We start from the raw sequence: 26,771 nt of genomic DNA on the forward strand, positions 1-26,771 counted from the left end.
AGAAAGAAAACAAAGAGGCAATCCGGGCTAAATGTTTTGCCTCTGATTCTAACAAACCGAAGAGGGAAAAGAGAAGATAATATCGTTTTGGAGTGGAGATAGAATGACAGTAAAGAGCCAATAAATTACAAAAACAGATCAGGTTGATTAAAAAGGAATATCCCAAAAAGAAAACATAGAGTAAATCAATAAGGTTAGAAACTTTATGATTTAAAATAGTTTATTTCTGGCTGTATGTATGATATAGCTGTCCACATATTGGCTGCCCCATTTGCCTGGAAAATATGGTCACTGCCCTTTACAGTAAGAACTTGTGAAGCTCTTTGGCACTACATCAAATGCAAGGACTATATTAGTTGGTTGACAGGATGAAAATTAAGTATGCTGTTGAGCTGAACAATCCATGGTTCCAACTGGGAGATTGTGGAGTCCTGTAGCTCAGTGGTTAGAGCACTCGCTTTGCAAGTGAGAGACCTGAGTTCAATTCCAGGCAGGGCGAAACCTTGAGCAAGTTTCCTTACTCCACACAGAGCCTAATAATAATCCCTCCAAAACAAAACAATAATAAATTGGTCATTTTCAATCCACGACTGTTTGTGGGACATTGCTGTGCGCAATTGGCTGCCGCGTTCGCCCACAAATATACAGTCAATTCACTTTACAGTATATTCTGTGAAGCGCTTTGGGACGTCTAGAAGATGTGAAAAGCGTTATATCAAATGCAAGGATTATTATTATTATTATCACAACGTAAATTAAACCATATTCCAGCCACCAATAACATTCCACCTGGACTTCTGTAAGATCCGCCCCAAGTAAAGAGAGAGAAAGGTCGCACTAATAATGGGAACACGAAAACATTTGTGAATAGAAAGATTTTTTAATTGGCTTATTAGTCTAAAGATATATCGAGGCACATTGAAGCACCCACTAGTGGTGTACACTTCAACTTTGTGGTGCAGGAAAAAAATAGTTATTAATGCACAATGCTGAACCAGTATCTGGGAGAGAAATATAGGATAGTATTTCGGGTGAAATCCTTCATCAGAACTGAAATGGTTGGACTGAAGAAGTCGCTTTAGAGGATTGAAGAGGCACGTATGACCAGGCAAAAAAACTTAAGGCCCGAGGAGCAATTTCTAATTAAATGAAAATTGCTAACGACATATTGTACAAGAAGACAGCTGTACCTTAATAATAGATCGTAAAATACTGTAAAGAGGGGTTAAGCAGTTGTATATGATGCAAAGCTAATCTGTTAGGAGTAGGATATCCTTATTAGTAAGAGAGGCTTATGTTTACGATGTCACTAAGTCAACGTGTTCAAATTCTTCTGAATATACGATTTACTTTTCAAAAAATTTCGATAGAACCAATATGTTGCTTATTGAAAAAAAATGCACAAAGAAAGATCATTCAGCCTAACATATTTGCTCTTCCACATGAACTACAGCTCATCTTGAACTCAACATAACCCACTCAATCTCCAGTAGAAAGGTTTGCAAATTCTTTCTCTTGAAAAATCAGCAAACCCAGAATACACCTTTAATCCTCTTCTCACATTATACAGTATATCCCTGACCAATTACTTTTCTTGGTACTAATTCCATAGTCCTAGCAGTTCATCATTTTCCACACAGCATTGAATTCCTTCTGTCTATGTGGTGACAAGGGGCTGACAATGATGCCAAAAGAGACTAATTTCTCTATTTTACCTGGTATGTAAGCATGAATTCATTCAGAACTATACATACAGTCACACACTTGACAGAAATAAACTGTAAAGCACTTTGGAAATTTCAACTTCAGGTGTTACATCAAATGCAGGGATTTTTCTATATATTAGATTTTAACAATCAATTTTCCAGGTTACATTACTTGTTTTGATGTTTAGTTAGTGGTGAGCTAGCGAAGAGGATTTTATTTTCCTAAAGCAGTTCAATCTTTTTCCTTTCAGTTTGGTATTTGGGAACTCAAATGGCATTGCAATGGTCGATTATATTCAGAAGACTGTACTGCTCAACTTCACTACAATAGAATTATACGGCTCCAATGATCCTTATCAGAGACAACCCAAGTCTCCTCGCAAAACACGGCAAGCCTCTGGAGGTAAGCACCAATAGCCTTTAGTTTAAAGAATAATGCAGCCCATAACTGATCTTTGTAGGACTTTAGTAGATGATATGTGCCATGTCCACACAAAAAACAATCTTAAAATAAATGCACGAACAACCAGTTATCCACTGCAGAAAGGTAGGTTTGTGGTTAATGTGCAGGTAGTCAACTTATGAAATGGCATTGAGTTAAACAGGTTGTAATGGCAAATGAAAGGTCCACTGGAGCAGTAGCTGATTATATTGATAATTGGAACAATTGTACATGATTGAAGTGGGATAAGTACATTGTGCATTTACCGCTGCTCTTTAAAGACCCTCTGCCTGGGTAATTAATTAAGGGATCTCCTGTTTTTTAAGTGAGGTGAATTTATTGTTTATGTGCAGGTTTATTTTGACCGCTAGTTTGTTTTTCGTTGCACAGAATTTGTTCTAAGCATATGAAGCAACTTTATTCATTACATGAAGTTTAATAGAGCTAATCTTGGAATAGATAAATGTCCATGAAATTAAGAATTGGAGAATAAAAGGAAAAGGGGAATTTTGGAGAAAATAAGTAACCTTGTAGATACCAAAGCATGGTTTTAGGATTTAATTAGGCAGATAGTTACCACAGTCTTCTTATTTTAATACCTGACTAAATGATAAATAAAATTCAGTTGTGTTAAAGTATCGCAAGGAAAATCATTGAATTGAATTTCAGGTGCTGCAACATCAAATGCATTAATAACAAGCCACTGAATTTCAAACTTGCTTATGGGAAAAGCATAAATGTATAAATTTTACATACGTAAAGATGGTCTGTGTGGTTAACCTTCTGCTGTTATCCTTTTATATGGTTGCTTCTTTATTAGTTGTTCAAAACCAGGTTGTTAATCCCTACATAATTCAAATGTGTTTATTTTAAAGAAAGACACTGAAGGTGTGGTAATTACTATCGCTCCATCTGTACTCACTTAACAATCATAGCTAAACAGAACAATTTATTTGGCTATATTTCTGTTTGATGATTTGAAATATTTTTGTTCAGTACTGAGTGCTAAGGTAAACAATTCTAATTGATGATGAGACTTGCTTGGGTCTAAATTGGTGTCAATTAAACGTTTTTCTTTCTAGTACTGGTTCACAGATAAGAACGTGCAAACATTTATTGCATTTTCCATCTGTTTGTGGAGATCACTGTATTCGTAAATTACAGAATTACTGTTCGATTTCTACTTAATCTGAGGGCATTTTCCAGGGTTGTGTAATATCTGTGTGTTGTCAAATCTACAAACAATGAGCCTGGTGTACTTCAATTCTTTTAAAATTGAATTCTGGTTAAGGTGAATTAATCAAATAATATACTCTCCGAATATTAGTTTCAGACTTAAAACACACCAACGTGTCCATGCAATAACGCTGTTATATGTTGGCATGATATAAAACAATTAAATGTTTGGTAGTCATGCTTCACTTAATCCTCTTCCAGGAATCAAATTACAACATAACATGCTCTTTGTTTCTCTGAATAATCACTGGAATTATATTTGTGGCAGATATCAAGGTTATTTTAGGTAGTTGCTCCCTTTTTCATAGTGTTTCATGTTGATTAACATGTGCCATGCACTAACAGGAGGAAACCAATTCTTCCTACAATGGCAGAATTTAAATTCTAAATCAACTATATTCAGCTCAATGTATAGCTGAGCATTTGATACATGGTAGAGATTTTGCCTCATTTGGACATGATGCTTAATTACTCAATTAATTTACCTGTTGAACTGTTTTGAAACATAAAAAGCTTTTAGGCACCAAAAATATTTTAGAAAGCCACCTGATTATTTCAATTTGAAGGATTACTGTTATGGTTATTGTGTGATGATCTAGATCTGTTTTTCAACATGGAGCCTTGCAAATTATTTTTGCAGCTTTTAGTTGATAAAATGGACATATTTTCCTTTCACATATTTTCAGTAGAATTCACAGAGCCCTGAGTTTTGCAGATCAATTGTTGCTCCATCTACAACTAGCATTTGCTGCTGAAACACAAGAAGTAACCTTTGCAGAAAGACAGGCGTAGATTTAACTTAAAACATATGTTCAGCGTCTCTGAGGAGTTTTATCTTAAATGGGTTTAAGTTTGAGAGAGATTTTCCCCCTCTATCCTTGGTTTCATCAAGCATTTCTTTGTCTTGCTAAACCCCATTTTTGTAGTGTTGGCTAAAGTTGCTTTTCAGGAAGGGAGAAAAATATCGAGTTGCTGGTTAATATGAGAACAATATGAAATAGAGTGGGTAAGATACAAAGTTGTAAGGACTTTGAGAAGGGTTTAACATCTGTCTGTTTCTATCTTAGTTCTCAAGCATTGCACATATTGTTAGCTCAACATCCATGTTTTGTTTTGGTTAAGTGGCAATGTGTAAGCATTCTCAGGAAAAAATGAGGAGCACAATCTAGTGGGAAAACGTGCCCATCTAACTATCATTGGATTTTAGATCCAGCTAAATGACACGAAAGAAGCAATCACTAGCTACACCACCAATCCAGATCTTACCATGAATTGGCTGGGGGCATACAGCTGCAGAACACCTTCACATGAGTAAATTACAATGAGTAGGAGCTCCAGATACATACACAAACAATGCCAGGAAACTGTATCTCTACAATTTTCAAGTATTAATTTTGAGTTAGGCATTTCAGGAGGTGATGTGACTATTTTATATCTTAAAAAATTGAGGAGGCCTCACCAACATAGCTGTCACGTACTGGAGACATTTTTTCCCACTTTTTAAAAGAATTATTGATTCATGAAGACCAATCTGTTGTGAATCCAAAGATAACTCCAATATTGTACAAAAGGCTGTCAACAACATAGATTCAGACAGCAGTTCTTCATTAAGAAGCAAACTGCATACCAGTGTCAAAACATCAAATCAGTGATGCTTAAGTAAAAAGGAATGCCATCTTGAAACTTTTATCATCAAATTATTCTATTTGTGGATCAATAATCACTATCCAAGCTGGATCGTGGCAAAAGTGCTGGAGTATGTACTAGAATAGGTGCTTAATTTTTAGTCTTTCTTAGATTCATGAACTTGGTGCTGCTTATCACACTTTAGATTTTTACCCTTCACTGACCCCACTGCTGACATAAGTTGTTAAAACAATTTTACCCAAGCCTCAATGGTTCTCAAGCTTCGCTTCTCGTCTATATTTTGCCTTTTGTTGTAACAGATTGAATTGATGTCCCACAATTGAATCAAATTATCTCACTGGCTTTTGAGTAGAGCCAACCTATCTTAAATGTAGCTCTATTAGGTCACAAGTCATTTATATTTTCACAAATCTACATCAAAGTTAACATTTCTACATAAATGATAGTGCCATGATCAAAGCACTGATTTACAATTTATCAAGTAACTTGATAGCAAGCTTTAAATTGGAAGACAGCAATAATCTTGTGGATGGGAATTCTGTTACAGCAGCACATGAGTTTATTGCTTTGGAATATATCAGAATTAAGCCCATTATCCCAGATTCGGATCAAAACCTAATATTTAATAAGCTCGCTATTTAAGTTTATGCTTTCATAAGAGCAGAGTGTTAGGCTACAATACAGCATTCTTATTTATTTAAAAATGTACTTATTATAAACCATCTTTATAACCCAACAAACAGTATTTCGGGTTTTTATTACTTCGGGTGTATTTCTGATTTTTGTAGGTCCATAGTCAACCCATGCTGTAAACACTTAACCAGGATTATCAAGAGGTTTCCTTGAACATGACTCCATTGCTTGCATTAACATTGAAGTCATCGAATGTTAATGCAAGTTATAACCATGGCATTTGTACCTTATTGCCAACTGTGTATTTGATGAAAAATACTATCAGTTCCAAATGTGTAAGGAAAATTCTATTTCAGTAGAATCAAGTTTGGAAGTGAAGCTCTGTGTATATTGCTGATTTAATAAATGTCAATTTCCTTCGAAGGTGAAATGAAAGATTAGTTGAACCACAAGGATTGAACACTACAGATAAAATGCCCTCAGAGGATCAACCATTATAAATGAAAATTTGTTTCTGCTTTCTTCATTCGTTAAGTTTTCTTGCAACTGCATGTGCTTTTTCTGTCTTGTCATAAATACACAAATATATTGTTGGGGATCATAAAAGCCAGTTTGGGTAAATCTTCCATAGGAATGTAATTTTTTAATGTTTTAATTTCTTGTCTGTCTGAAGATTGCATTATCTGATGATGTGTTCTAAGTTTTTGTCTAGCAGGATATTTCTGCCAAACCATACTACTTTGGTGTCTTCGTCTTTCCTTTTCCATTGCTTCATAAGGCATGTTGACCGTGACTTCTTGCATGTGCGGCCTGTCTAGTTTGTATTCTGAATCTATGAAAAGGCTACGCTCTTCATACCTAAGTAAGTTATCTCATACTATACTCATTTCGGACTTGTTGCTTGCTTCCGCAGTTACTACTACTGTATAAACGGGTTATAACCGTCAAATGTTTTCCAGTCTGTTCTGTATAAACCTGCAGGCTCAAATCTACCTGCCCTATTCACATATGTGTAAGAATGATTGAATGTTATAGCATAGGTATAAACTGTTTGGCCCTCCAAATCTGCTCTCATGTTTATTTCCCTTTGATCCAATCTTAATCACACTCTCCTGATCACTCCCCATATTTTTAAATATTCTTTATTTTTAATCAGCTATTTAATTCCCTTTTAGAAATATCCACGTCCCAATCATCTGGTATGTGAATTTTTGCTGAATAAAAATAAATTTTAACTAGTTTCCTCCCTAAATACTTATATGAATATGACATGATTGCTCATGGTGACTCCTCTGTTCTATAGACAGTAAAGGGAACAAAGCCAGAACAAATGTTCTGTCTAATTCTTCCCCATGGAGTAGACAAAATGAACCTAAAAGGGCAACTGATCCAAAATGCTCCATAAAAAGACACCAATCACATTTAATTTGCAAAATGACTGCTATTTCCTTGTGAAACTTTTTCAAAACTCTTGTGATTCTTTTTTTTACTGCTGTATTATGGTATTGTGGCTGGCCTCACTGAATTTTTCATAAGCAGCAAAAAGTCTTTTGTAGAATCAGCCCTGCAGGGGCTCCTGAAATACTATTTCTTTAGTTTTTCTTTTGTTTCAGAAGTCTGTTTATTCCCTCAAAATGAACTGCTAGTCTCTTTGTACTAAAATAGGGTTGTAAATCTTTTTGTTCATCGTGAGAATTGATTGAATGAGCTCTGAAGTAGTCAAGACAGCTGCCATACAAGACAAAAATGTTTTAAAGAGTTCCAGCCTGGTTGGCATAAATATGTGCATAATGCTATTTTCGAGCCTCACTGTGAAGCAATTGTGGGAATCGCTAAAGAATTGTCATTGCAAGCAGAAACGATTGGGTGAACTTTACATGGGAACATAACCTTACTGAACACAGCCAAAGACGATAGTGATCCACAGTCCAATTCTAAATTTCCCAAAATATCATATCAAACACCCTAATGACGAAAATCTATTTCATCTCTTTTAAATTTGGCATTATTATTCACCCTAATTTTTTCCCTGAACATTATTGTTCCGCATATTTACAACTTGCTAGGTAAAGTACTTAAATCTGAACAGTTTTGATGTAAGCATATTTAAGGTTGTTTATAGTGCATTGTGGCATCATGGCACAAAAAGGGTGGCCAAGTGAAACCAAAACGTGCTGAGGAATTTCACTGATTTCTGTGCTTTCATTGCTTTTACTGATTTCCGAAAGGCCTTCACCCTAGTGCCTCCTGCTTGCACACCTAAAGAAGCTGGAAATCACTAGAGTGCAGCGTCAAATGCTGAATCTGATCTAAATTGTATATTCCTACTCTTAAAATCTGTTATTGGCGACTTATTGAACATATGCCACTTGGAGGAAAAGTACAGTTTTACATGGATCAAGGAAGAACTCTTGAAGATATTGTTTGGAAGGTATAGGAAGCATCAGTCCCAGTTCAATAATTGTATTTGGTTTTTCGGCTTTCATGTCAGGAAGACCTCTCAAAGCTCTTCACATTGTATATATTGTAAAGTGGAGTGACTGTGTTTTGTGGATGAATCTAACGGTGCTAATGGTGGTCAAATTTGCTTTGAAACTGCCTTGAACATCGATGCAAAGGAGTACCTTAGGCTATACCTTGGTTGCTCAATGTTATCACTCTTGGAATGTTTCTGTGAAAATCAGCATGATAATATATCTTTACTAAGACGGGCAAGTCACTGGCTATCAGCTTTCAAGGGCACCTTGGCAATTCAGATACAAATACAATAAGATAAAATGTATTAGTGAAATAGATCATAAAAGTGGGAGGCAGTCATTTCGTTAAGTCATTTTAAGTTAATTACCTTGTTTTCATGCTGAACCGTGTTGCGCAGCAGGAAGCTCGCAGGGAGTTCCTGGTACCTGATGTCCACCTAGTAAGGGCTCAAACCTGTGCTTGTCGGATGTGAAATGACCAACTAGTGACTATCCTCCTTTGGTTGGGAGGTAAGCGGGGTCTCCTTTGAGATGAACTGGCTCCGAGGTGTTTTTTTTGGCATTGGAATGTTGGAATTGAGCCAGCGCTGTCTGGCGGGCTCGGTTGTCCAGTTCCTGAGACAGAAGGATCTGCAGTATTCCAGGGCACTGCTGAGGACAGCACAGTCAGTCTGGTTCATCAGCGGGACTTGGAAGGTCAGAATAGTCACTGGGGGCAGGGACTCTTCCCGCTCTCATTAATCCTACAAGCCAAATGGGTAGGTTGTTCTAGCTCGACAAGCAGTAGGAAATGTTGCCAGGCAGTGCAGCATTCTGTTGCAGCATCTACTCTCATACTCTGAATCAGCTATTTCTTAAGAAGCAGTGATAAATTAACTCTTTAATATTTACTCTTAACTTCTGGTTGCCCTGCCCTGACCACTTTACTTCACAATAGTAATCCTTACATTTGATATAGCACCTTATCACGTCATTGAGATCTCACAATGCTTCACAGGATTTACTCTAAAATGCAATGGCTGTATTTAGAATTGAACATCTATTTCTGAGAAATTGAAATCCCAAAATTATTGAATTACAATTTTCTACACATCTTACTTACCTCAACAGATCCATTATCAGTTGGACTTGGATGACAATAACAGTTGCCAATTTACTATTTGTTATTTGTATTAATACTAATTTCTATCTAGAATTCTTCAGCCATCTCTCCTGCTTTCATACATCGTGGGAAGCATTTTTATTGGGCATTTAATGTCCTAATAACTCTCTGATTTTTTAAAACGCTAACTTTTTTCAAAAATAATTTATGCTCTAGTTACTGACTCACCGCCCAGTGAATTGATGCCTCCCTAATCATCATCAAAACTCCTCATATTTTCAAACAGCTCCTCTCAGCCTTCTTTGTGTTATCAAAAACAGTGCAGTTTTTCTAGCCTCTCATAAATAATGTTTCTCACCCCTGCTATAATTCTAATGAATTAATTTAATTCGGGTCACCTTTAACTAACGTGTGGGTTGGACCAAACAGTATCCAAATTTACAAATGATGACTGAACATATGCTACATAGTTGCTCACTTGAATATCGTGATCCATTGGGTGTTGTCGATTGGCAATTGGCTGCTGAGTTTCGCCCACAAAATACATAGTCTATTCACTTTACAGAATATTCTGTGAAGCGCTTTGAGATGTCTCGAAGACGTGATAAATCACTATATCAATTCCAAGGATTATTTTATATTAAAGTGGACTTGACTGTGTATTCTTGTGGGTGAAACACTTGCCAATTATTGAAGCTTTATTTGCCAGTTGAATTAATACTAACTAGTCCGTCTCAGATTTGAAAATGTTAGAAACTGCTGTACTGTTGAAAGTAAGTAATCACAAGGCTAATCTCAAAGATATGTCAACAAAAACTTCTGTGGACAAACTTCTGTAGTGGTATGTTGTAAACTGAGTCATTTATATACCCAACACACCAGAAGAGAGTAAGATAAGCACACTTTAGTACTTTTGCTTTGATCACCTAAGTGTCACAAAATAAATATTATAAACGTAATGTAAATATCAGTGCATGTCTGGAATTGAATGCACATTCTCTCTCATGGAGGGATGCATCTTGCTTACCTGATTCCAGAGAATATTAAGTACAGGTTGGCGAGAGCTGAGGCTTGGGGATCACAGAGTGTGTGTTGGAGTACTGCTGGAGTCAAACCAGCTAAAACTACTTAACTTGCCATCAAGAGCACTGTCTGGCTAGGTTCCCACTGATTATCCAGTTAAAACCACCCACCTAACAGGGCTTTTCCTTGCAGGATTACCAGGAGCAGAGTGGAAAAACTCCTTGCCCCCAGCTTTTAGAATAGACACTATTCATTAGTGTAGTATTTCAGCAGAGTACAATAATTATACAATGGTTTATTGCGTATTTATAATATGTGATGTATGTTGTGTGCTCCAGTCCTCCAGTTCCTGCCTTCAATAAAATTCTATTTCAAGTTATGTGAGATTAAGTAACTTGAATTAAAACAATGTAGATGGTTTTGGAAATTGTCAAGGCTTAAATGTAGCAAACGGAAGACATGTACATGAGGTGTTTAGAGGAAAATTCAGAGCATCCTTTAGAATAGGTAATTTGGTAGATGACGGGACCGAATGGTGGTGGTGGATGCAAATGAGCAATGTCAATTGGTATTCATGTGGTAGTCAATTTTACTGCTCATATTTAGTGTTGAACATAATGGATTTCGAGAAGTAATTTACATTTAAAACAATTAGAGGGCTATATTATAGTTGTTGAACTGTTCAACCTTTTCTTGCACTTGTATATAATTCAGTTTTATCAATTCGGTATCCCATTTCAATGTAAGTCATATAAACCCTAATAATCCTATGTGACAGACATTGTTGCCATCATAACAGTTTTAAAGTTATTTTTGACCAGGGTGAAGGAGAGAGAACAGTTACTCATTTTACATGATATAAAACATCTCTTGAATTGTACACTCAAGCAGCAGGTTAAAGTGATTAGAAAACTAAATTTTTCTGATGTGAAATGAACTCAACATTTCCATGAATTAAGTTAATGCTTTATCCCAGTTTCATGATGACAATATACATATTTGTTACACAAGTATATGTATTATGATGTAAACTTAAGTTTATTTTTATACCAGTGTGTCAAAATTGTATTCTGTGTTCAAGTATTTTCATTGTATAGTAATTTTAAGATTGGTTGTCTTATTGCCTCTGAAAAATTGAGCTTTAAAAGTAGGTTTGCCTTTGTTGTAACGTTTTCACATTGTTCAACAGGTCTCTGTGATATTAATGAGGGTTCGGTAACTTCAGATGATCGCTGTAAATCACCCACATCGGGTAAGTGTACCTGTACGTGTGATATACACTCTATTGTTTTGTGTTCCGCTGAGTTTTAAGATAAAATGAATTATACTTGCAGAATTACAAATGTTATACATAATGCATGGCCAATATAACTACTAAATTATCTTTTGAATCAGCAATTCTCCACCTGCTCATGAGATACAATCATCCTTTCTAAAGTGTCTGACAGTAAGGCCACCATATCCAGAAATATGATTTGAGAAGCTTGGCGATCAGATATTTCAAAGAACTAACTTGTGTTAAAACAGGCACACTCATCATGCCTCAACTCAGCAGCTTTTCGTAAATCTAACTTCCTACAGAAGCCTGATGAAGGAAGTTTGATGAAGGAGTCATATCCCCAAGACTGTCGAGGTTTAGTAAATGAACTGTTGTCTGTAGAGCAATAATAAACATTTTCTCCAGTCCATAAATGTTCCAATCAGTTCTAAAAATTCCTCTCTGGTAACCCTCCTCCATGACTGTTCCATCGTTACACATACTTTCAAGGGCATAATTTCTGTGTAGAAGAATTCAGAATTATCTGAAAAGAATCGTTAAACAAAAGGAGCATGTTTCCCGTGGTACAAGCTATCCAATTTGCTTGGTTAAGCTCTTCTACAGCAGTCTGTAGCATGCTTGTTGGTCTAAAAGGCGTCTAAAACAATGGAAATCAAGAGTAATGTAATGCTTGTTTGCATTGTATGTGCATTTATAGAACCTGATTATTTGCGTGCATATTCCTGGAACTGACATTGCAGCAAGGAGTGTTCAGGTCACATTATTAGGAGGGTCATGGAAACAATCGTCAAATTTTTTTTTTAAAATAACATTTAGATGAAAATTGTTTTTTACTGTTTAAATTTTTTTTTAAAAATGGGTATAGCTGGAAGTCCGTAAAGAATGATTTTATAGGTATGGTACTAAGAACATATTTTGGGTGATTATGATTAATGCTGGAATGATTTCACTTTCCAGGACCTCGGGACGTCTTCCCGACTTGAAAAGCGCGATACAAATGTAATGTTGTTGTTGTTGTTGATGAACACCTTTGACATTCCTGTAGTGAGCCTGCAGATTGAAGTCCCTGGTATAATTCTGAAACATGCCAATTGGTGTTCTCAAGAAAACCAAACATCACTGTTTACCCCAGCACACTCAACTTTATTCTGACCATCTCCCATCAATAAGATTTCTGATGATATCCATTCTCTCTCTGATGTGCAGATTAGCATAAGCCAAGGTGTGAAGGAAGCACTTTGTGCTTGCAGTCGTACATCAGGAAAGTTTGTTGAAAAGTAAATAAAACAGACCAGCTCATGCTGCAGAATTGAGCACACTTCCACAAAAGCCAGAAGGCCAGATGGAAAAAAGAATTTAGGATATGGCCAAAGAAGTTGTCTCATGGGAATGAGTGCAGACTGATTCAGCATTAGACCTACCAACAATTTATTTTCCTACCAGGATTATGTTGCTAGTAGTTGGTAGGCAAAACACAATAAAACACTAATAGCTTGAGCATATAAAGGTACATTCAGAAATAATAGTACACTTATTTGAAATGCTTCATCTTTGAGTAACCTAAACTGAGTGTTGACAATAAAAAAAATTGTATTGCATGCGTTACAATATTCCATAACTGAGACAGAAATCGGACCTGACATAACCTTTGTGTTCATGGTTCTTTCATAGGGTATTGTTAAAAGCTTCCTTGAACTTCAGCACCATTTGTATCTCCACAGCTTTTCTTTGACATAATTTCTAGTGGAAAATCCTCGTGTTATGTTTTGTAGCCATCAGTTTTCTTGCTTTTGAGAAGAAACTTTCCTTTGTGTGCTCTACATTCTTTCACTGGTTCATTTCATACAATTCCTGGCATGCAGTTTTGTGTCACTTGGAATACTTTGACAAACTATATATCAATTTTGGACAATTAATCCTTCACTGTAAAGTGCAATTCATCTTTTTTCACAAGTGACTTGGGCTGCAGTATATTTTTTAGAAGTGAAAGGGATTGAGACCTATCAAGTGTGAAAATACCCAAATATCCAAATATTATTGTGGAGCTCAATGAGGGTAGGTAATGTATTGGAGATGTGATCCTCCTGTGTTTTTCCATTGATTATTGCCAAGGGATTGCAACCAGGTAACCAGTACAGTTTCAACAGGCCTCTTGTTTCTTTTGATTCAACCATGTATGTGTGTTGGGAATATGGGATTTGATTTAATTGGCATTGGTGTCTGGTTTAAGAATTGTGTTAGGCCTTACCTTTTGAAGTATCATCTGTGAACATTTGATCAATTAACACCGTTTCATTTAGAAAGTTAGAAATGATGGGATTAAGGGTTCCTTGTGTGAATCTGCGTCAGAACCAATTTTGAATTCTTCAGTTTTTCTCATGAAGATAAAATTGTAGATTAATACAATTTTTAGAACTTAGTTTTGTTTAATTTTGCATCAGAAGATTGCAATTGGTTTTTACTTGAGTACTGAATTCATTGCTGCCTTATTTAAATTGAGCAAATGTAGATTATAAATGCTAATGTGTGCGATTACAAGTCCCTTGTGTGTCAGCCTGGTAGCACTCTCGCCTCTTAAATTGAAAGATTGTGGGTTTGAGCTGCATGCTGTGGCTTTGAGCTCAGTCTCTGTTGGCACTCCATTGCAGTGCTGGGGGTGCACTCAATTGTACCCTTCGATGAGTTGTTAAGAAAACAAGCTCCTGTCAGCCTGTTCAAGTGGACATTAAAAGTCCAGTACTGCATTGGAGCATCAGCTTAGTCTATATTTAAAAAACATTAGTTTTAAAGCATTTTATTAAATAGTTGCTGAGCTAAAATTGTTGTGGTAGGATTCGTCTACATTTAAGATGATGAGCATGGAAAAGGGGAAACTGGAGAAAGATGAATATATCTGTATTTACTGTATTGCTTGTTAATATGTTCCTATATAGGTTCCACCTCTCCATGCAATTCTGAAGATGAACAAAAATGTCCTAATTTTATAAACAAGGGTATAGTATGTTTATTATGATGCAATATCTTTTCAGACCTGACATTTTCCATGCTCTTCAGAGTTAGTTTCTTTATTCACATATTTTAAAATATTATACTTTCCAGTGAGAACCAAAACCAGAAAGTTTTCCAAGATCATAGTGACTGATCTAGGTATGAAACAATCATTCCCTATTTTACTAATAACTTTCTTTCTGAAGCACTAACCAGAATGCAACAAATAATCAAAGCACACTGCTTGGTGGCTTTCTAATCCACACAGTGCTTTGGGCTGTTCCGAATCTGGGAGTGCAGAGCATGATTGATTATACACTTCATATATAAAATCGGGAATAGCTATAATTTTGTACTAAAACCAGGAAATTGAAGCTCAATCGTCAAATCAGCAATGTAATGGCTTTATCTCTTAGATCTTGCTGATGAATTGTATCTAAAATAATTAGTTAAGAATTGAGTGTTTCTATAAATAATCATTTAGATAAATCACTGTACATGTATTGGTGTGTATGCAATACTGTCGTAACCAACTGAATACTTTAAGTGTGTGCTAATGAATAAAGAAGACCAAATCGTTTGCATGTGATTATTTTTGTCTTTAAGCCACTTTATGGTATAAAATATGTGAAATGTTTTATTTTAATTGGATAAGTGTAAGGTTGGTGTGTGCTTTAACATTCAACATTATTTTAAGCAAGAGGCTTTTCAACTTTTTCCAGAGACTTTTTCCATCTCAAGAATTGTTCAGGTAGAGATTATATCAGATATAAGCTTTCAAAACAGTTTATCTCATCACAGAGCAAATATGGAGTGTACTCTGCGTGAGCACTGGTATTATGACAGTACAACAGTGAATAAACTTTTTTAATACTGCAGTCTCACCATTACATAATTGTAACGAGAAACTCAGCTTCGGATTCAGGTCACTGTTTGGTAGCCACCCATCGAGTATGAATATAAAGCATTTCCCTCATACAGAGATGGTGTGGCAAACTTACAAAATTAAAATAATTCTGACAGTTACAATACCAGTGAAGCACAGAACCATCATTTTATTCTCACACTGACACATTTCTGAAATGTATTGTTTTCTGAAGTGCATATAGACAGGTACACTTGATGTAAGCAAAATTGGGACCTGCCTCGGTCCCTACAGCTGAATGACTTGTGACTGGAGACTCAACAATATTTTTTTTTAAATCAACAGTCTCACAGCAGTGGTATAAAGTGAATGATACATTAGTATAGTGGTAAGTTGCAGCATTTTTTTTTAACAAGTGAATTGGCAATGTGACTCACCTTCACAAGAGTAAAATAACTGGAACGTGCCTTCACTTGTGGATTGATCTATTTGTTCTGTGGTCAGACCACTCCTGATAGAGCCTTACTTACACACCATGTTGTCAAACTAATTGTGTAGCGCTGTAATGTTGTTCGTGACCTTAGAAATGTGTTCCGTTTGTCTGTTTCCACATGTGAATGCCTGACCCTATAGGAAGTCTAATAATAATCCCTCCAAAACAAAACAATAACAAATTGGTCATTTTCAATCCACGACTGTTTGTGGGACGCTGCTGTGCGCAATTGGCTGCCATGTTTCGCCCACAAATATACAGTCAATTCACTTTACAGTCTATTCTGTGAAGCACTTTGAGATGTTGAGAAGACATGAAAAGCGCTATATAAAATGCAAGGATTATTATTATATATTAAGGGAAATTAAAATGCCTGCATGTAAAATAAAGCGAGATGTTAAGCTTAAAAGGACAATGTCTTCATGAAGAGTTTGGGCAAGGAGAAAGAGGAGTGTTGCATGTAAATTTCCTTATAACCTCGCACACAAGTGACACAACGATTTGTTTCACCCTTATTTCCACTGTAAACAAAAAGTTATTCATGAAGATTTTACCCTATTAAGGATAACATTCCTGGAACTGTAATTACTTGGTGTATCGGTTGCTTTTTAGATTTTTCACCTGATCAGTTTTTGTTGAGAGTTGGAAGCCTTTCCGGCTCTATGACGGTGGCAATTTCTATGGTTTATCGAGTAGTCTCGCAGCTGTTAAGGTGTTATTGTTCTGCTGTCTTGTGTTCGTTCAGTCATTCACTTGTACGATTTTATTTCCTCCTGTAATGAAGGTACTGTCTCATCCGAGTGTATGGGCACTGGCTGCCCATTAGCTAGGCAGGCTCCACTGACCGAGGCATATCTGTCTTCACTCAACATTTACACACGCACATGTTCCAGCAGGGATCAGTGGACAGCAACCAGAAGTGGAAACTTTGACAGCTTTTGTTCTCTTTTGTTGCCCGGGGATCCAAAACCACACAACTTTTACAATGTCTGAGCAACTAACTCAGAAAAGGGAAGAGACTTATAGCTTTCAAGTCTCTGGCTTAGTTTCACTCTAAGCTGTGGCTTTACTAATAGCGATTGAGAAAGACTCCCACTTCTATACTTCTCGAGGAATGTCACATATAGTAGAACATCTCTAACCTCATCTTACTCCCTGCTTATCTGCATTGGACCTCCAATGTAGGGAATGAAGTCGGACTGCAGTGTTAGCAAATAAATTTTAGTTGAACACGTGTGCAAAGTTACTAGATACGCAATTGAACTAGCAGGTGGAGAGATCCATATCTTGGTAAGTACTGGATTAAAGCAAGATACAAACTGCAAAGCAGTGAAAGAAAAAGCAGTAGACATGCAAAGTAACACAACTGATGTCTGCACTATTTTCACATCAACAATGAGGGGCAGAGGACTGTTCCACATTTAACATTTAATTACTACAGTTGGGGATACTGACCTCCATGGTTTTTAATAAAAGTGACTTGGTAAAATTGTATTTGATAAGAAAAATTGCAAGCACATTTTAATGATGCACAGGAGAGGCAGCGTTACTCTTTGCCTCCCTTCCCTTGTTCAAGGCCTGTCTTAAGACTTGCCATTTGGTCACCTTTCTTCTCTCTAACTCCAGGTTACGTGCCCAGCCAGCAGTGTTAAGCACTTTGAGACTTCTGCCATAAAAGGTGCTATATAAATAGAAATTATATTGTACTGTAGCATACTAAAACTGGTTTGGTAATTCTGTAACATCTCTTGTTTCGTTTATGAGAACATTTCACCTGAATTTTGTTCAGTTTAGCCCGTTGATACGATTCACTGGTAAGATCGCCACACTTTTTTTTGGTTAGCCGGATGTTTGTTGTTGTTGTACTATAGATTTAGGCGCTAAACAATGGCATTCACTGCAGTATTCTACTGTTATCTTCTATACTAATAATCTATACTAATAAAACAACAATGTTTGTCTGCGCTTCAAGAAGCATCTCAATAACCGATTGACGTAGAGACATGGTTTGTACCTCATCGGAAAGGTCTTCTATCTGGGAGTGATATTGGCATGTTTGTTTTGGGGTATCTCCTATAGTTTGAGTTATTTCATTTTTATGTGTTTTGCTGCAGTTACACCTGGTGGCCGCCGAGACAAAGTGGCACTTTGGCATCGTGCATCACGGAGCGCCTACGCATATACGCACCCACTGCAGTTATACCTGGTGGCCGTGCCGGCTGACCGTAGCGCTGTGGTGTCCAGCGTCACACAGTATGCACGTAGCCAAGCGGCGGCGCGAACAAAATAAACACGGACGAAGCTGAGGCGCGGCAACAACAACAAAATTGAATTTTTAAAGCAGGTTTCACGTCGGGAGGACGTCCCAGTGATTTTATATTTATATTTATCATTATATAAAGATGCCTAAGCGAAAATCAAACCTCTCAAGGATAAGTAAAAATGCTAGACAAAAGAGACCAGCCCATTAAATGAAACTGAAGAACAAAGTCCTCCCACAGGAGTCCTCCCAGATAAGTCTAGATAAAGATGAAATGTCTGTCCGTATGTCAAACTACATTCCATATTGCATCCTTTGGTTGCAAACTTAGCTGCAACGGTACAGCTAGTCATTATATAAGTATGACAAGGACATTAAGATGGCCATACACTTGTAAACAGCAAATTGTTGTGTTAATGTTTTTGGTGGGTGGGCGGGGGGGGGGGGACTTCACTTGTCAACTCTGAGATATGGTAAAGCACATTTTAATGATGCACAATAGAGGAAGCGCTTTATTCTGCCTACCTTCCCTTGTTCAATGAAACAGAATCACACAAAATAAGCCAGCAGCAAAGTTGTCTTATTTTCAAGCATGTTATACTGTTATTTGGTCATATAAATAGTCTAATTGCGGTTTGGTGACACATGAATGTCTTGATGTGATACATTTGCCACAGTCGGTCTCCAAATACCCTATCAAAGCAGGTTATTTTGGCTTTTATGACTTGAGAAACACCAAGAATTGTAACGTTAAAGGGGTATCAGAATTGGGCATCTTAAGGATGTTCTGAGGGCCCAGTGAATTCTAATTCAAATGTCGTTCTGGTGAATATGAGGCACTCTAGAAAGCAGAATCAGAACAAAATTGTTGTCTCAAAAGTATTCAAAAAAAGCCTATTTGTCATTGCTATGATTGGAGGCAAATTTCCACACTTTGTCTCATATACCCCATAATTGCTGGTATATGAAATGTCTCTGTGCTAAAAGGAACGTCCATAAGCATAGTTTTGAGAATATGCAGTTATTTATTCATCTTCACCACTTGAAGTTTCCTCTAAGAACATGAAACCTGTCAGAATCAACAGATCCTGATTATGCAACCTCTGCTTGGTTGCATATAGAATACACAACAAATAAAAACTGCTAAGAACAATTCATTTTCGCCTGTGAATAATACTTTGCAAACAACTAAGTTATGTAAAGCAGTCCGCCCCCGAATACTTCTAATGTGGGAGTGTAACCTTTCCAAAGAATTCTGCTTGCACATCCTCGTCTGACTCCAGGCAATGTCTTTGAAGCTTCTGTACAAAAGAAAATACATCTCTGGTGGAGGAAGTTCATGAAATGCTAGGGCTTTGCAAACATTTTAGAGTGCAGCAAATTGATGGCCAATTGCTCCTGATTGCTTGCTACCCAACTATTAAGTTAGGACATAAGCTGGGCCAATAGAAAATTGCAGAAATATTTACCAAAAGGCTTTGGACAAATTTTGTGGAAAATTGATACTTCACACTGAAGGTTGATTGATGCTATTGAGAGATGCATTTTGTGAAACAACCCGGATTAAAACTATAGAGATATATTTCCTGAAAATGTTGTTACGTTTAAAATATTAAGATGTTAATTTGAATAGTACACTATCTCCCACCAGCACTGAACGCCCAAGTGTTGTTGTACAGCACTTACCAAGTATTCATCGCAGTAACTCAGTTTAGGCCGGGTGTCGAGCAAATAGACAGCAGTAGTGTCCACAGCTGCTATTTCTATCAAGGTTCACTCACTAGCGAGCGAGGCCAATTTCCTGCTCGCGCTGCAAACCCAAAACTCCCAACACACATGTGCGCGACTGGAGCTGCTCCACCCACAGTAGCAGTATCAAACAAACAGCATGCGGAGGCCTGGGGCTTAGCATACTGCGCGTACAGATTTGTAACAGAAGAGAGCGTTTCTAGCAGATACCGCAGAAAAAGTGCAGCTGCACTTTTCCATTGGCCCAGGATATAGGTACTATATGCTGGTGCAAAGCCAGCTAAATAGCAAGAACACTCTACTGTCTTTTTCTAGTGACTTCCAGGTTCTGAATCGACTGACTTTTTAAAAAAAAATCTTTTTAAGGTTTACGGTGAGGTAGATGCCAACATTTTCATGCGCACATGTGTGTTGGGAGTTTTGGGTTTGCTTGGAGTTGAAAGGGGCCTTTCCCATATTGAATCTAGAGAGCACTTAACAGGGAAGTCTGAGCTTAATAAATGATTTAATAAATAATAATCCTTATACTTTATGTAGCACCTTGTATCGTTCAGATGTCTCAAAGCACTTCACAGGATATACTATAAAGTAGATTGACTGTATTTTGTGGGCGAAATGTGGCAGTCACACGTGCACAGCAATATCTCACAAAGTACCATGGAGGCCAAAACAATAAAAGATTTTACTCCTTTATTTCCCCCAAAAGGTTTCTAATGAATCATAAAACCTCCACTCTCCACATGGTCTTCGAAATGTGACGTTTTAGTATGGAAATACTGTCACATGTTGCAGAGGAGATAAGTGGGAAAAGACTTAATACCCTTGCTAGCTGTTCCACTGTGGTATTCAAGCATAAAATGAAAATGCTAATTTATGATCAGCTGGCTGCTCCTGTAAATGTGTGAGGGAGGTGACAACTCAGTATGCGGGGTTAATTTTCATGTATTTCTAGGAGCAGCAAGATTCCAATGGAACCTCTTAAAGGGAAGCAATGGTACAGTACTAACTTATTAAACCTGTAGACCATATGCTCCATCTTTGACAGCGAGTCACCGCCACTTTGGCAATTTACTTACTGCCAAATGTTCAAGAGGAGGTGAGCCGCAGTGAACTGTGCTGGAACAGTGAAAATGACAACTGCACAACATAAACATTGAATTTCCTCCTAACTTGTAGGACATACAACTCGTAGATAGTATTGGATATGTTGAACAGGCCATTTCAAGTATTGTTAAGCAGCTGGTTACCCAACAAGCTCTTGACATTAAAAATCAACCTTTCAATTTTGATGTTCTGCACATTCTAAGCAGGGAGTATAAATTTGGCTTCCTTGCCAGAGGAGAAGCACATCTCTCAAGACATGAAGGTAGTATTAACATCTGTTAGACAATGAAGAACTCTGAACTCTGGCTGATTAATGTTCTCTTATTTACAGGGAGAATTACATTATTTAATGACCCTACTTTTGAAATAGATTGTATGTTGCTCTAAACCTAATCTTTTTTTCTTCCAGCAAAGATGTCAAGAAAACTAAGTTTGCCAACTGAACTGAAGCCAGATTTAGGTTAGTAATGCATTTTACTGCAACCAGTATTGAAATATACTTTTAATATTTTTGCATGTCTAGAAATAATAAATATTGTCGAGGTTCAAATACTTTGATACAGTTTACTAAATTTTCTTCCCTTCCCATTACTGCTGCAAGCTGGATGTCTATGAACTTCCCACTCTAGTAATTAAAAAGTGCAGTGCTTAACAATTTGTTGTATACAAAATCAGATTAAATTATACTGGTCTTTGTACATTTTTGTATTAAAATTAAAGTAAAACTAGTTTATTTACCAAAATGAGCTCAACGAAGAGTACAGTATCAATGCTTAGTGTGTAATTATTCTTTTCTATGCATTTCTTTGTTGTCTATCTTGGTTGTTTCTTCTTTGTAGATTTGATTTTGACCTTTGTAAATTTTCATTTAGAAAAATATATTGAAGAATTTATTAAGTGGCAGAGTTAACTGTTTAAAGAAGAAAGGTGGAGACAATAGGGAGAGGCAGAAAATTGGGAAGAATGGAGTAAATGAAATGTGTGAAGAAGACACTGAAAACTTACTAAAAATAGAGGAGAACCAAGAAGCTAATGTTAGTGAGCAACTTAGGGAAATTAACATCAGTAAAGTGTCAGTACTAGGGAAACAAAATTAGTACTATTGGGATTGAAAAATGACAATTCCCCTGGACCTGATGGCCTGCATTCTTGGGTTTTAAAAGAGGTGGCTGCTGAGATAGTGGATGCCTTGTTTTTGATCTTCCAAAATTCTCTGGATTCTGGAACGGTTCCCATTGATTGGAAGATCGCAAACTTAACACCACTATGTAAGAAGGGTGGGAGAGAGAAGATGGGGAACTAGAGACCAGTCAGTCTGACATCAGTGGTAGGGAAAATTCTAGAATCCTTAATTAGGGACATCGTAGTGGGATACTTAGAAAATCGTAACATGATTAGGTGAGTCAACATGGCTTTACAAAAGGAAGTCATTCTTAACAATCTTTTAGAGTTCTTTGAGGATGTAACTAGCAGGTTAGATAGGGGGAAACCAGTAGATGTAGATATTTAGATTTTTAGAAGGCATTCGAAAAGGTGCCACATAAAAGGCTGCTACACAAGATTAGCACCCATGGAATTAAAGGAAATATATTAGCATGGATCGTAGAATGGCTAACGGGAAGAAAACAGAGAGTAGGGATAAACGGGTCCTTCATAGATTGGCAGAATGTGACTAGTGGAGTGCCGCAAGGATCAGTGCTTGGGCCTCAACTATTTACAATCTGTATCAATGATCTAGACAAGGACATAGAACTTAAATTATCTAAATTCATGGATGATACTAAGCTAGGTGGGAGAGTCAGCTCTGAGGATGACACCAAAAGATTGCAAAGGGATATAGATAGGCTAGGTGAGTGGGCAAGAAGGTGGCAGATGGAATATAATGGAGAAGTGTGACGTTATTCACCTAGGTAGTAAAAACAGAAAAGCAGGTTATTTTCTAGAGGGCGAGAGACTAGATGGTGTTAGAGTTCAGAGGGATTTGAGTGTCCTTGTACACCAGAAAGTAAGTATGCAGGTACAGTAAGCAACTAGGAAGGCTAATGGCATGTTGGCGTTTATTGCAAAAGGGTTAGAATACAAGAGTAGGGAAGTCTTGGTGCAACTGTATAGGGCCTTGGTGAGACCGCACCTAGAATATTGTGTCCAGTTTTGGTGTCCTTATTTAAGAAAGGACATACTCGCCTTAGAGTGGGTGCAGCGTAGATTCACTAGATTAGTTCCTGAGATGAGGGGTTACCTATGAGGATAGGTTGAGTAAACTAGGCCAATATTCTCTAGAATATAGAAGAATTAGAGGTGATCTTACAGAAACATATAAAATTCTTATGGGACTTGACAGAGTAGACAGTGTGAGACTGTTTCCCCTGGTTGGAGAATCTAGAACTAGGGGTCACAGTCTTAAGATTAAGGGACAGCCCTTTCGAACAGAGTTAAAGGTGAGTGAAGAAAGTATAGAAGGGAAGGTCATCAAAATAGTATTGAACAATATCTTTAAAGCTATGTGCTCCATAATCAAATTTATGCAAAATACAGTTTACTGAATAAATTGAGATTTGTAACGTTACCGCCTTTCAACTCAACCTTCAAGGTTCTGTCCTGAATGGTTCAGGTTTCCCTTTCACACCACTTACAATTTGTCTCCGCCAATGGTTTCTCTTCCAGCCCCCGCACAGTCTCATGTGGTTTTCCTCAGGACTCTGTCCTTGGTCCCCTCCTCTTCAACCACTACATGTTGGTGATATTATCCATAGATACGGGGTCAACTTCCACATGTATGGAGATGACACCCAACTCTATCTCTGCCTCCACCCTCGATTCCAGGACAACTGGCGTCCTGACAGACTGTCCTGTCACACATAAAGTCCTGGATGAGAGTCAACTTTCTACAGCTGATTGTCAGCACCTCAGGCACTGGCAGCATCAGCATCCACGGTTGCACACCTCACCAAGCCAGTTAGGAATTCGGACATCTTGTTCAACCCACAATTATCCTTTCTCCCCCATATCCGTGCCATGACCTGCTCTACCTTCCCCCACCTCCGCCATGTTACCTGACTCCGCCCTTGCCTCACCCTTCAGGCCGCCGAAACCCTCAACACACATTCATCACCTCAAGGATCGATTATGGAAACTCCCTGCTTGTCGGCTTCCCCAACTCTTCCCTCCACAAGTTACTGATCATCCAGAACTCTGGAGCTCGTGTCCTCTCCTGTACCAGGCTCCGTGACCCCATCACCCCCACCCTCGCCCGGTTCCACTGGCTCCCCATCCCTCAGAGAATAGAGTTTAAAATCTTGTTCTCACTTTCAAGGCCCTCCATGGCCTTGCCTCCTCCTACATCTCTGACCTGCTAACCCCCTATCAACCTGTCCGCTCCCTCGCTCAGCAGGCTCCAGCCTGCTCCAGGTCTCCACATATATTGCCCACCCTACCATCAGCGGCCAGGCTTTCAGCCTCTCTGCCCACATTCTTTGGAACTCCATCCCACAGCCCTTTGCCTTGCTTCTCTTGCCTCCTTCAAGGCACGATTCAAGAGCCTCCTTTTCGACCGTGCCTTCAGCCGCCTTCCTACCTCCCCTGCCCTCCCTCATCCCAACCCTGCCCTTCATGCTGGGATCCTGATCCCTGACTGTTCAGCGCCTTGGGACGTCCTCCCAACCTAAAAGGCACTTTACAAATGTACTATTTTTAAGCAGTTAATTAGTTGTATCACTGCCTTTTATTCTCCCCTTTATCTGCCAGTGACCCAGCTTTGAACCAAGGCAAAGAATCAAAGTTAAAATCAATACTCTACGAGAAAAAAATTAAATGGCTTCATATTTCTTTTCTAGTGGGCTATTAATTTTAGTGGGACCCTGCCTTGCCGTTGAGAAAATCTAAAATGGCTTTAAGTGTATTTTAAATTGATTCTTAGCGTATTCTCTATAGCTCTCCAGTTTTATTTTTGTAGAATCATAGAAATTTACAGGGTAGCGGGAGGTCATTCAGCCCATCAAGTCTGCAGTTGCTCTAATACCAAGGTGACCATTCAACCTCACTGTTCTACTCTCATCTCATATTCCTTCTGACCTTTATCTTTCATATACCTGTCTACTTCCCTCTTGAAACCAACATTGGTTTCTACTTACTATGCCACCTTACTTGGCATGGCATTCCACATCAGTAACATAGGTTAGGATTAGGACTTTTCACAGCATTTTTATTATTACATTTTCAAGTGCCATTACAGACACTTTGCATTTAAATAGAAATATGCATCTCTTTTTATTTCATAAAATAACCATGAAGCACATGTTAAAATATGAGCAAGTTATATCCCAATTCAACTGTAATAATACAAATAATGGAAATGTTACTCTAGTGGAAGCAATTTCACAATTCTGTGTCTAATTAATTCCAAATATATTATGCTGCCAATATGTTTGTGTACCTTGGTGTATTTCAGTGATTGACTTACTTTTACCATTTCAAAATTAGATGTGAGAGACAACTCATTCAGCCGTTCCCGCAGTTCCAGTGTTACAAGTATCGACAAGGAGTCCCGAGAGGCTATCACAGCTCTTCACTTCTGTGACACTTACACTCGAAAGGCAGATGCTAGCACTTCGCCTTGTTTATGGGTTGGGACGACACTGGGCACTGTACTGGTTATTGTACTGAATCTGCCCCCTGGAGGAGACCAGAGACTCACTCAGCCTGTCATTGTGTCTCCCAGTGGTAAGAGACTTCATAATACAATAGCAATTCTCTGTATTCAACCATTGAGAGTGATGCAAAGGATATTCGGGTATTATCTTTTTTGCATGCCTATATTTTAAAGGAATCCTAAATACAAGGAATGGTAAATGGAACATTAGTTTATTAAGACAGAATTACAGCAGAAAAAGTTACTAGTCCACTATAATAATAATAATCCCTGCATTTGGTAAAGCTCTTTATTGTCCAGAGTTCTCAAAGCACTTCACAGGATATACTGTAACTGGCATCATTTTATTTTAAGTTCATTTTAGGAATTTACCTTCAAATGGGGCATTTATTCATTGAGGTTTAGAGAAGATTACCAAAACATATGCAGATGTAAGAAGTTTGTTTTGTCTTGAACGATGAGCCCAGACAAGAACCATAGAAATTTATGGCAAAGAGGCCACTTGGTCTATTGTGTCTGTGCCGGCCACTTCAAGAGCAATCCTTTCAGTCCTACTTGCTATCTTCATACACCTATAGCTGTGTTTTTTTTAGGATATCCCTTGAAGATTAAAGGACATGAAGCTAAACCAGTGTAGACTAGAAATTAGAAAACATGCCCTGACAGAACTTTGTGAGAATCTGCCCTAGAAGGTAGTAGATTGGGATGCTTAAAAGAAGACTTAGGAAGCTAAGTTATTAAAGAATTTGGACAAAAGACAAATGGAATGAAAATATTTGCCATAATCTAATGAAGTGATGGAATAGACCTTCTGTTTCTCCAAATGTATTGCATGTGCAAAGTATAGATTCACACATGCACACAAATTGTATAGACACACAGTATTGAATATAGGGAGCAGATTTCCAATTAAAATCGTTTATACGTGGCAATGAAGTCCTTGAAAAAATGAATTGCAACAGAATTAGTGGTTATAAAGGGTGAGGTGCAGATGAAGATGAATGATACTGCAAGTGATGCAATAAGTTTTATACTGCTCGAACCAAGGAAGGGCTAATTTCTGTGGTGCATAGCATGTTAGGATGGAATAGTGGAGAGGGATGAATATTCTGGAGTTAT

At 37.7% G+C, this 26,771-nt stretch overlaps 1 protein-coding gene across 4 annotated transcripts in view; it reads left to right on the forward strand.

Annotated features, from left to right (window-relative positions):
• Positions 1-26,771, forward strand: part of LOC103179286 (syntaxin-binding protein 5) — a 114,886-nt gene that overhangs the window by 76,187 nt on the left and 11,928 nt on the right. The window contains exons 18-24 of one of the 4 annotated variants that reach the window (XM_042333587.1): positions 1,958-2,109; positions 6,443-6,526; positions 11,456-11,518; positions 14,479-14,538; positions 14,645-14,692; positions 21,414-21,464; positions 25,484-25,723. In XM_042333587.1, the coding sequence (XP_042189521.1) occupies positions 1,958-2,109; positions 6,443-6,526; positions 11,456-11,518; positions 14,479-14,538; positions 14,645-14,692; positions 21,414-21,464; positions 25,484-25,723 (698 nt within the window). The remainder of the gene's footprint in view (positions 1-1,957; positions 2,110-6,442; positions 6,527-11,455; positions 11,519-14,478; positions 14,539-14,644; positions 14,693-21,413; positions 21,465-25,483; positions 25,724-26,771) is intronic. The other 3 variants (XM_042333583.1, XM_042333585.1, XM_042333586.1) reach the window with 3 other exon arrangements.

This window comes from Callorhinchus milii, unplaced genomic scaffold, assembly GCF_018977255.1.
Source record: "Callorhinchus milii isolate IMCB2004 unplaced genomic scaffold, IMCB_Cmil_1.0 Scaffold3, whole genome shotgun sequence".
Classification (NCBI taxonomy): Eukaryota; Metazoa; Chordata; class Chondrichthyes; order Chimaeriformes; family Callorhinchidae; genus Callorhinchus; species Callorhinchus milii.